The 11,730-nt window shown below is 36.3% G+C and overlaps 1 protein-coding gene across 2 annotated transcripts in view; it reads right to left on the reverse strand.

Annotated features, from left to right (window-relative positions):
* The window catches only part of UBA2 (ubiquitin like modifier activating enzyme 2), a 31,123-nt gene extending 19,626 nt beyond the window's left edge, over positions 1 to 11,497 (reverse strand). Inside the window, exons 1-6 of one of the 2 annotated variants that reach the window (XM_019742723.2) lie at positions 11,291 to 11,495; positions 9,358 to 9,441; positions 8,295 to 8,365; positions 7,046 to 7,110; positions 5,699 to 5,799; positions 3,910 to 4,031 (exon numbers count right to left, since the gene is read on the reverse strand). In XM_019742723.2, the coding sequence (XP_019598282.1) occupies positions 3,910 to 4,031; positions 5,699 to 5,799; positions 7,046 to 7,110; positions 8,295 to 8,365; positions 9,358 to 9,441; positions 11,291 to 11,428 (581 nt within the window). In that variant the 5' untranslated portion in view covers positions 11,429 to 11,495. Of the gene's footprint in view, positions 1 to 3,909; positions 4,032 to 5,698; positions 5,800 to 7,045; positions 7,111 to 8,294; positions 8,366 to 9,357; positions 9,442 to 11,290 lie in introns of both variants that reach the window. The other variant, XM_074314413.1, reaches the window with a different exon arrangement.
* Between the last annotated feature and the right edge of the window lie 233 nt (positions 11,498 to 11,730).

Genomic DNA, 11,730 nt, shown 5'->3' on the forward strand with positions numbered 1-11,730 from the left:
AATTATTTTCAGCTTATATTAAACCTTGATGTCTGTTAGAGCAAGTCATCTCAGCTTATTCTTCTCCCAGAATGTGTTGGTTCCTCTTAGGCCTTATTCTTCCATATAAATTTTAGAATCAGTTAAACAAGTTCCAAATAAATCCCAGATGAGATTTTAATTGGAATTACAGTCTATAGATCAATTTGGAGACATGCTGACAATACTGGGATTTCTGATTCACAAACACACTGCTTTTATCTGGTACTTCTTTTTATGTTCTAATAGTACTAACTTTCTGAGGTGTATATATCTTAAGATTTATTCTGTTATTTCATACTTCTTGATGCCTCATATTTAATTATATTTTATAGTTATATGCTTTTATAGTGAGTTATCTATTTTTATATTTTCTACCTGCCTGATGCTGTGATTAGAAATGCAACTGATTTTTTAATAATCTTTTAGTTGGCCATATTGCTAAACTGTCATTATTTCCATAATTTGTCTGTAGATTCTTTGGAGTTTTTTGTGTAAGTTTTCTATATTGTATGCAAACTACAAGAGTTTTATTTTTTCCTTTCCCAATTCTTAAGCCTGTATTTTTTCTTTTCTTTTTTGACTCTTTTTTAAAGTTAGTTTCAGGTGTACAAAGCAATATAATAGTTAGATAATTAAGCTTGTATTTTCTTTTTCTTGTCTTGTGCTGGCTAGGAACTTCATTACAACACCAAACACAAGTAGCACTAATGGGCATCCTCATGTTGTCCCTGATTTCAAAGGAAATGCTTTAAAATTTTTATCATTAAAATGACTGTATTAAGTATATGGATGGCAAATAGTGAGAGTCAGGCTTCTGACTGTTGGAGTGGGAGTTTACAGATAAGCAAGGGTAGGAAGCTAGAATGATCCAGGTGGTAATAGATTAGCATTGGAGACATTAGTATGATTCATGTTTAGCTTAATAGAGAGACGAATGGTTAGATACAGAAATATTTACAGATTTGTGTATACACACAGATTAGTATAAATCTATTTTTTGGTGTGTCAGCTAAAAGGGCCTAAAAGAAACAAGACTCCAGTGGCATGCCTAAGCACTCAGACCTTGGTTTCTTATGCCATTCCTTAATAAAAGGAACCAGGGCTCCTTGGAGAAATGTCTGATTCTAGGACTGGGGCAGGAAATAGAAAAGATGAGCCTGCAGTGTCTTGTAGTAGTATCAGAAAGTAAGTTTAATTGCTCCAAAAAACTCCAGACATTGATGGTGGTACGTCATGAACACAGAGACAACTGAAAAGAGTTCCTAATGGCCAAAGCTGGAACAACTGGAGCACAAAATAGTGTTGGATTACAACCCAAAGTATAAAATACATTCAATATCAATGAGTCCATATTGCTATAAATGATTGAATAAATTAGTAAATAGTGAAAAGAGACAAATCTTTCAGGCAGAACTCCAAATAATTTATGTAGATATTTTGCCCTCAAGGAGGTGGAACACAACTCCCCAAACTCCCCACTCCTTAGATTTGGGCTCCACAGTGAAATCCCTTCAAAGTGCAGTAAGTATAGGAAGAGGGGGAGAGTAACTTGGTTTGTCAGCAGAAACCTGACAAACACTACCTAAGTGATCAAGGCCACCATAAACAGTCGTTAGTCATGTTGAGAACATGTACCCTACGTATGATGTACTAACAACGGCAACCCACCTCAGGGGTCTTCCTCCCAATGACCCATAACCACAGTATTATGAGAAAAACACCAGATTTCAATAGTGGGCATCCCACAAAACATCTGACCAGTACTCCTTAAAACCATCAAGGTCATTAAAGTTTGTCAAATAAATAAAGCTTGCAAGTGTATTTTGTAAAATTTTCTCATTATACCATTATATGTGTACTTTTCTGAGTGCATGTACATTATACCTTAATCAAAAAATAAAGAAAACCAATGTCTGCTATAGGTTTCTAAGATATCTTTTATCAGGTTGATAAAGTAGTCTTTCTATTTTACTTTTTTCATAAAAAATGTTTTTGCTAACTTTTACCAAATGCTTTTTCTACATCTATTAAGATTACAGTTTCTCTTTAATTTTTTTGTCTGTTTTAGATTATAGACTTTTATTATTTTTATTTATTTATTTTTATTAGTTCCAGGTGCACAAAACAAGTACTTAGATGTTTATCATTTATATCCTTCACACTGTGTCAACCCCCATCCACTATCCTTCTGACATCGCACAGAGCCATTACATTTCCACTGTCTCTATTCCTAATGCTGCACGCTGCTTCTTATGAATACACATACACACACACACACACACACACACACACACACACACTTGTAGTTGACATTCATTATTGTTCAACTTCAGCTTCAGGTGGACAGCGCAGTGATCAAGCATCTACGTCATCCCTGAGGTGGTCTCCCTAACGAGACAAGTGTCCATCGGATACCCTACACAATCTTAACAACATTATTGATTACATTCCCCAAATTAACTTTCATAACCCCGTGGTCATCTTGTGGTTACCGACTGTTTTCTAATCCCCTCACTTTCCCCCTTATCCCCACCCCTCCTCCCATCTAGCAACCCTCAGTTTTTCCTCTATGTCTCTGAAATTGTTTCTGATTAGTTCACTCACTTACTCTTTTCTTTAGATTCCACATATAAGTGAGATCATGTGGTACTTGTCTTTCTCTGTCTGTCTTATTTCACTTAACATAATGTTCTCTAGGTCCATCCATGTTGTTGCAAATGGTTAAGATCTCTTTCTTCTTTATGGCTGCATCTCTTTAATTTTTTAATAAATGACTTTAGATTCTTATAGTGTTAAACCATGTTTGCATTACTGGAATAAATACAACTTGGTCATGGTATACTTTGTTTTATACAATTCTAAATTTATGTGCTAAAATTTGTATAGGATTTTTGTATCTACATTTATGAATGAGAATGTCTTATAATTTTCCTTTTATCCCATACAGACCTTTATTGGTTTTCTATCAAAGACATAATGAACTAAGTATTCAATTTTTACAAAAATTTCTCTGGAGGAGTTTACATAAAATTAGAATGATATATTCCTTACAAATGTAATAGAAATCACCTGTAAATTCATATATATTTGCTGCATTATTCACAAGAATTTAAATGACTGATTAAATTTCCCTAAGGCATAGGACTATTGGGCTTTCTATTTCTTTCTGAGTTGGTCTTGCATGTTTTTTTCAAATGAATTTACTAGATCTTTAAAATTTTAAATGTATTGACAATCTTCTGTGATTACCACTTTTTTTCTTATTATCATTCTAATCTGTGCTATCTGAAATTACATTCCCCATTTAGTTACTTATCTCCTCTCTTTTTCATGATCATACTTGCCAATTAATTCTTTTTGCTCTCTCAATTATACCTTTCCTTCTAATTTTTCTGAGTTTATTCTGTGGTTCTTTTCTAATGTTAAGTTGGATCCTTAGCTCATTAATGTTCACCTTTCTCTATGCATGTAAGCCTGTAACCTTTCTTCCAACTACCACATTCAATGCATCCTACCAGTTTCACATGTAGTATTTTCACTATTATTGCAAAATATTAACTTCCATCATTTCTTTTTTTAATCAATGAGTTTTTTGCAAGTATGTTTTTATATTCCCAAATACACAGATATGTATTCCTTAGTTACATGCCTGTCTCCCAATGACCCATAACCACAATATTATGAGAAAAACACCAGACAGGCATTTAATGTTGGCTGAATTTAATTTAACCCAAGAAATATCATAAGATACTAACGTATACTAAAGTGTCCCTTCATCATACTTAAAATAACAATCATCAAGTACAATCTCTCCAAGACTTTAAATAAAAATGACCCCATTTCCCGTATCAGTTCTGAAAATATGCCCAGAAACATATATACTCTTACTTGAACAAATACTTTGCCCAAACAATGCAATGAATGGGTTCTGAAGGCGTGTTACGAATTGTACAGCCAGGAAAAGTTCTCTGGGTTGGTTTGGGATGACACTCATAACACTCAGTGATACCCTGCAAAGTCAAAATATGTGAAAAAACATTTACCCCTGATGGTGGTTTCTCAATATTATAAGACAGTATAATCATAAATATTTCATTCATTCGCCTACATTCCAACTGGGTTTAAATTTTAAAATATTAGTGACTCCAAAATCCTTACTTTACAGAGAAGGAACTACAATATAAAAACTAATTGAATAAACCAGAGTTACAGCGAAGGCTAAGCCAGGACTCCTCTGACTCCTGGCCCACTGAATACCATCTACAAAAAGCCAAATAACAGTGACTGCACCTAAATATCAAATACAAGTTTACCGTGATCACACTAAACAGAAAGAAAAACTACTAGAAAGACAAGCAGCTTTCCAACCAATTAACTCTCAAAGTTGTGAAACTCAATTATTTAAATATTATTCAGAGCCTTACTTATATAATGTCCTAAAAACTAAGTGAACTAAAAGTAATTATTAATTTCAAGTGCTATCTAGATACACAGGAAAATACTAGGTATTACCAAACCAAATACACTTCATTTTACTGACAGAGTCACATTTTAAGTTACACTGTAAGGAATCCCTAGAAGTTTACAACACCTGAAACAATTTTTTAAAACCATGGAATATTCCTCATCTCAGCCATTCCCAACCTCAGTCTTAATACATACTAGTATTTCAGGATCATAGTAATGAGAATTGTCTTTCTAACAATGGTTAAAGAACTAAAACTTGCAAATATTGTTTTAATATAAATTGCAGCATATCTAGGGTTTTCTTCATAATACCATTTCTGGGGTCTTTCCAATATGCTTTCTTGGGGGTGGTCATATGGCAAGCAGTTACTCCTGTCATAGTGGGGGGGAAAAAAGAGTACTGCCTTGACCCAGCAATAGATCCTAAAGACCTCCACTGATTTATTAATAACTAAATTTAATACACAGTGACATTTACAAGTCTTTGTAGAATGAGACTAAATAAGAATATTTACTCTAAACAAGAGTAATATTTAACAGTTAAAACAAATGAAGTAGAGCCACAATTTTCAACATGGGTAAACTGCCAAATAATGAACAAAAACAATTTCAAGTAAAGTGTAATTCCTTTTAGTTTCAAAATCTGTAAAACCATTCTTCCAATGTATCTATGTTTAAGTTTTTGAAAGAATTAAAAGAAATAAAGATCTGAACAGTAAATAAATCATAATGCAGATATTTGCTCCATTATTCTCTAGTTTTAGCTAAGTGTTTAAATAGTTCACACATACATCAAAAAATTTTTTCAATGTACTTTTCACATCTATACATCCAGACTTCATTACACAGAAAGTAACTTTTTAGAAGCCTGGTTTGCCATATATCAACTATGGCATGACATGTCTCATGTCTACAAAAAATGTTAAAAGGCAAGTTTATTATGCTTACCAGTCAAGGATTTTAATATACAAGCTAAATGAATCAAACTAGCCAAGAGATAAAAGATCTCTGCCTATGCTCTTTTTGAGTACCTTTACGGTGTCCTAAGTTCTACAGGGACACAAAATTCCTTGTCTCTCTCTTAAGTACAATCACTAAGTACAATTGGATGCTGACCATCCAATATATAAATCCAAGTTTACTTCCTCCCTCATCCTCAAGGTCCCAAATAAGTATGTGGAAAGGAGAGAGGGAAAAAAAAGTCCTTTACCTTTTTGATAGTAGTTACTTGTCCAAGATAACCAGCAGTTCCGCTCTCAATAAGAGGGACATCAGCGGCCAGACACATCCTATTAACATGGTTGCGGGCAGCTGTAAGAAAAATAACTAGTTAGCAGTTTATGGGGGAAAAAAGAAATTAGTTACCTTTAATTAGGATGACATTTACCCAACCTTTTTATTTTATGTGTAATTTTCTTACAGCTACGACCAGAGTAATACAACTGTTACAAACATTTAAGAAACATTCAGTAGTAAAATTTCAAATAAAAAGAATTTATACCACCAATTTACCCCTGGAAAAGCACCTCTATACATAATTTTAAAATTTCAAAGTAGTTTTTTAACTCTTCCTGTGCCTACTCTATTAACCTTGGTTAAAACATTGTTTCAATGTGTTCAAGTACTTAACTTGCAGTTTTCCTAATTATCAAGTAATATGTGGAAGTTAGGTGACTGGAATATTAACTTCGAAATATTAAGGCAGTTTAAAGCTAGGGGAAAGAAGATGAGTCCAGTTAAAAGAGTCCTTCTGACCCTTTCTCATGCTATATTGCATGTTTTTTTATTTTTGCGTCTCTGGTCCAAAATTGTTACAAACCCACTTGACAGATGTACTTTTACACAGGGGAAAGAATTACAGGCAAGGACTATTAAGTATTTTCATCCTGTATTCCAGACACACAGATCTATTAATAAAACTGGTTATACAATACTATACTAGATTATATGAAACACCATCCCACATTGTGAAAAGCTTAAATGGTCTAATAGAATCCAGTCTGATACCTTATAGCACCAGACTGCTATACTTAAAATAATTCAAGAGCCATGGTTTCTATATTAACTTTGGCATCCTGCTGCCTCATTCTCAAAACAGTGGATTTCAGCCCTGAATTCTCTTTAGAATCATCTGGGAAACTGAAAAAATATGGCCCCATTCACAGAATCTGACTTAAGTGGTCTTGGGTAAAATCTGGGCATTGATATTTCTTAGATTTCCACATAAATCAAGGAAGTGACAGTGTTTAAGTGCTGGGATAATCTGAAACAAGCACCCATGCACATACGCTATGCTGTCACACTCTTGAGTGTTTTCAGTTCCCTTATATTCACACCTTTTGGTAGAACTGCAGAGTATGATAACTAAATTCCTGCCTGGAACCAGGTCTAGTTAAAATTATAATCATTTAGCAAGATATAAAACTGACCTTACTTCCCTTTAGGTCTTTAAGTTCTGAGTCATAAGGAAATATTATGATTAATACTAAATGTGTAAACAGCCTTGTTATGGGGGAAGGAAAATACTTAGAAATTAAAAGTATTAAAATAATCTCACCTCTGTTATCTAAAGCATTCATAACCAATATAAATTGTCGGAAAAATTCCACATTATAGTCAGGGCTACAAAGCAAAACAAAAAAAGGTCACCAAAACTAGCCTTCCACATGATCTTCATATTATAATACAGGACCATAAAAAGCATATTAAAGTAACAGTGCAAAAGTAAATGATATATTAGAGGTCTTTACCCTTTAGATAGGTTTGACTTTTTCTAAATATCATAGCAGATTTTAAAGAAATTACTTCCCCCAGTCCCTACGAGTGGCTACACATCCTTGCTGGCCAGCTACCTAGGGCACAGAGCAACATTTCAAACTAGCAGAAAGATGGCATGACTTCACTAGTCCCACCAGGCCTTGTCCGGGCAGCAAGTGCCTGGGAACACACAAAGAACACATTCCCAGGATCTGCCTGGCCTCTGGTTTCACCTCACATGGTTAGGATCAGGCAGGGTTCAGGCCCCTAGAGTCCCCGCTTTTAGCACCACTGGGAAAGCAACACAGGGTAAGGGGGTTACAGGGCTATAGGCAGGCTTGTAGAGCAAACATCCAGAAAATAAAAAGGATGGAGATACAAACTTCCTGAGAAAGTATAAGACTTTCTCTAATTCCAGACCTCAAATAAGAACTCATTATTTTTAATACCATTTACTTGTGAGCTAGACAACTGCTATAGATAAAGGATAACTGAGGCCCTCTGCCCCACCACTTCCAAAATTATATATTTACTCTATTTATCTTTACTGAGATCAGAGCATATTTATATACTGTCAAAACTACCACCCCATCACAATTCCCAGTGTTATATTACAGAAGTCACAGTCCTAAAAAACAAATTATTTCGGGAAAGAACCTTTTAAACTGAAAAAGATCACAGCTGAAATCAATCAGAATGAGAGCAATATATTTAGAAAAGTCTGAATCATCACATGTAAGGATTTTCATAGTTTAAAACATCTTTTTATCTAAAACAATATAAGATCCTTTAAGTTTCCAAGTAACTTATTTATTAAAAATATTAAAATATCTCACCTCTTACCTACATAATTCAAATCATATATATATCAAAATGCCAATTAACTTATGTGGACACAAACTACATTTTAAGTATTCTAGAAAAAATCATTTAAAAAAAGCAGAATGACTTCAAGCTCATATATTTGGCTAATAAAAATACATTATACTTTAAAAGTTTAATTAAAAATCCATAACAAACAATTTTGCAACATAATAATTAGAGCATACTTCATAATGCTGTCATGGTAGGCTACAATATTAGCTTTCGGGCAAAACTGCAGTACACTTTCTTTGGCAACCTGGAAAAACAAACAACACTAAATTACCACAACGTTTCTACCTGTATTTCAAACCGATTTATGGCAGACAATACTGCTGTTTCACCTACTTACATAATATCTTACTGGTATTAAAAAATAAATATTAAAATGTGACAAAATTTCATTAAAATTAAGCTATATACACATATTTATAAAATAACAGGAGAGTCACTCCACTCCCATATACACTTCTACAAGAATGGAAAGCTTCAGCAAAAATATAAAATACAGTAACCAAGTGTCATTCATTCATTCATTCAACAAATATATACTGAGCATCTTCTATGTACCAGGATCTGTATAAGGCACTTAGGGGCAAAAGTGACATTAATCAAATAAACATTTATGTAAATATAACCACAAACTATGATAAATGATACGCAGAAGAAGTAGAGGTTGTTATATGACAGGAAGATCTGATTTAGTCTAAGAGGTTTAAGAAAGTACCCTTAGACAAGGGAGCCAAATGGACAAAAGCGTGGGATTTTGCAAAAAAGCAAGGGAAAAGATGTTTTAAGACCCTGAATCAAAATGGAACATTCAAGGAACTAAAGAAAGGTCAGGGTGGCTAGAAGCTAGAACCTCAGGGGATGCAGTCTTCTTTTAAAAGGGACCACAAAAAGGCTGTAGCTTCTCTTGCCCCCAAACATAGCAGCAACCAACCTCTAGGGAATGTAGGAACAAAAGGTTCATCCTAAGCAAACAATCATAAATTCAAATAAGGGACACCATTTACAGGATGGGGCAAAGCACTGCCATTTCCTCTGTATATCAAAAAAGGAGGACGTCTTTAGTCTTTTACTCAACATATCCCTTTTACTCTTCACAATCCCTCAGCTAAAAAGAGATGGCTTCCTCCATATTTTTCCTCCCACTAGAGCCCGAATTAATCTGATACCATAAATATAGAAGATCCATGAAAGGGTAGAGTATAAGTGAATAAATAGAAACGGTATGGGAAATATAGTTACCTGGGCCTTTGATCTTCCAACATGTTTCTTTTGAAACAAAAACTGCCTGTTGAGGTTGCTGACATCAATAGTATCCAGATCAATCTACAAATGCATAAACCCCAGATAAATCACAAATTTTCTGGTATGTTTAAGCAATATCACTGTTCTCAGTATCCATAACCCAGAACTGTTGATATTAGCTACATTAGCGGAGAAAATACTTTTTGATCAATAATACCAAAATTGTTAAAATAATTTAATGCATAATTAAAAATTAAAAAATAAGATTTAACTTCAGAGATAACTTTCTCAAAAATATTTTAGAAAGGATTTTTTTTATTGTTGTTCAATCATCCTGGCAAATATGTTAGGAAATTCCTTAGACGGCATAAATTTATAAGTGCATTTACTGAAAATACATTATATAATTCATCTATCAATCTAATTAATTGCTCTTTTGAATTCAACACTGGATTTAACTGTGCCCTGTTCTTTTTCTTAAATGATACCTGGCAAACCAATTTATTGAATTTTTGCTGATCTCTTTAATTCAAAAGTCTTCACACATACACAATTTCATTTACAATTATTTCCTGAGGGCTGTGAAGAACTTCTACACAAGTTTAAAAAGTAGCACGTTTTAAATCTAATTGCTGCTCAAAAGTAAATATAAGGAAAGAAAATAATGACTAAAGCCATTTTCATTCCATTTCATTAAATTTATATGAAGAGCAGTCAAATGTTCTAATTGTGAAACATCTTCATGGTTTTGGTTGTAATTTGTGAAAATCATCAAAACATAACCAATCACCTAAACATTTGTATTTTCTAAATGTACAACAAAAATTAAACCAAATAAAAAAGGATCAGCATTTGTTTTTCAGGTGCCCAAATTCACTGTCTTGTCTATTACAAAACGGTTCTTTTAAATATCAGTAGTTTTCAGCTAACGCACAATCATATTTAGTTTGTGGTTCAGAGTTGAATGGAAAGACTAACCCTACAAAAACCAAAGGAAAAATGTGTAAATCCTGTTCCCCCAATCATTCATTTATTAACTCAGTTAGCCACCTCGACATTTTTTCCTATTTCATGTTTCCACTACACCTTAAGACCCTTTAAACTCACATCCAATTCTAGGCAACATCTCCAATCTCTAAAGTTTACTTTAATGGAAATAATTTGATTTAAAATTAGTCACTATACACCAATGCAAAAGTTAAGATCCTAACTAACATTTTTGGCCAAATAAGCGAGTGTACTATCTATGGTAATAACAATGACAGTCATGCAGACTGTACCCAGAACAGAGAAGCGCGAGCCCCAAAGCAGTGCTGCCACTTGCTTCGTGACCCACAGTAAAGTTACTAAACCCCACTGCAGGTCACTTTTCTTTCCATCTGTTAAAAACAAAATGTGATGAAAATTGCGTTTGCAACCTTACAAGTAGGAGTGAAGATTAAGAGTTAACGCAAGGAAACCGCTCACACCCTCGCCGGGATCCAGACAAGCGCTCAGTTGGATGCTCTACCGCCACCCTCTGCTCTGGATCATTATTTCTGAGTTAAGGGAGACTTCAATTCAACAGTCACAACATCCACTAGGGACTCAGTCGCCTCCTGCCTCCCATTAAAGCCAGGAACTGCTCTAAAGGGAAAAGACAAGAGAGGCAGCTTCCACACCCTAGAGCCGCCACAAATTGGCGCTGCCCGGGAGGCGGGGGCCGCCCCGCCGCGGGACGCCAGGAAGACCCGGGCCCGCGCGGCCTCCTCGGCGTCCTCAGCGGGCCCAGCGTGCGGCGAGACCCGTTCCATCCACGCCGAAGGGCTCCCTCTCTTCGGCCACGACCCCGGGGTCTCCTGGCCTGCCACAGCCCCCCAACTTGGGTCCCGACCCCCGGGCCCCGGCACCTCGGCCCGCCATTCAGCCCGCGCGCACGGCTGGCTCTTACCAGGTCGATGTGAGAGAAGCCGGTGAGCACGAGGTTCTTGAGGAGCTCGCAGCCAATGCCGCCCGCGCCCACCACCAGCACCCGGCCCCCAGCCACGGCCTCGGCCAGCTCCCGGGGAAGACCCCGCGACAGAGCCATGGCGGGACGACCACGAGCAGCGACGGAGGCGGAGGCGGGAGAACTGAGCCGCAGCCGGAAGCGGGTGGGGGAAGGGCGGCCCGGCTTCCGTTCCTGCGCACTGTGGCCGCCAGTCGGCGCCAGGCGCGGGCGGCCTGGGTCTCCGGGCGGACTGTGAGCAGAAGGCCTCTCGCGCCTGGGGCTGTACTCCTGCCTAGTCGTGCTCTTCACTGACGACCGCAGACCCGCCATCAGGCTCAACAAGAAGCCTAAGGGTCTCCTTGTAGCCTGGGGTTTGAACTTCCAGCCAAGGTTTCCTTACA

The sequence above is a fragment of the Rhinolophus sinicus genome, linkage group LG11, assembly GCF_036562045.2.
Source record: "Rhinolophus sinicus isolate RSC01 linkage group LG11, ASM3656204v1, whole genome shotgun sequence".
In the NCBI taxonomy this organism is placed as follows: Eukaryota; Metazoa; Chordata; class Mammalia; order Chiroptera; family Rhinolophidae; genus Rhinolophus; species Rhinolophus sinicus.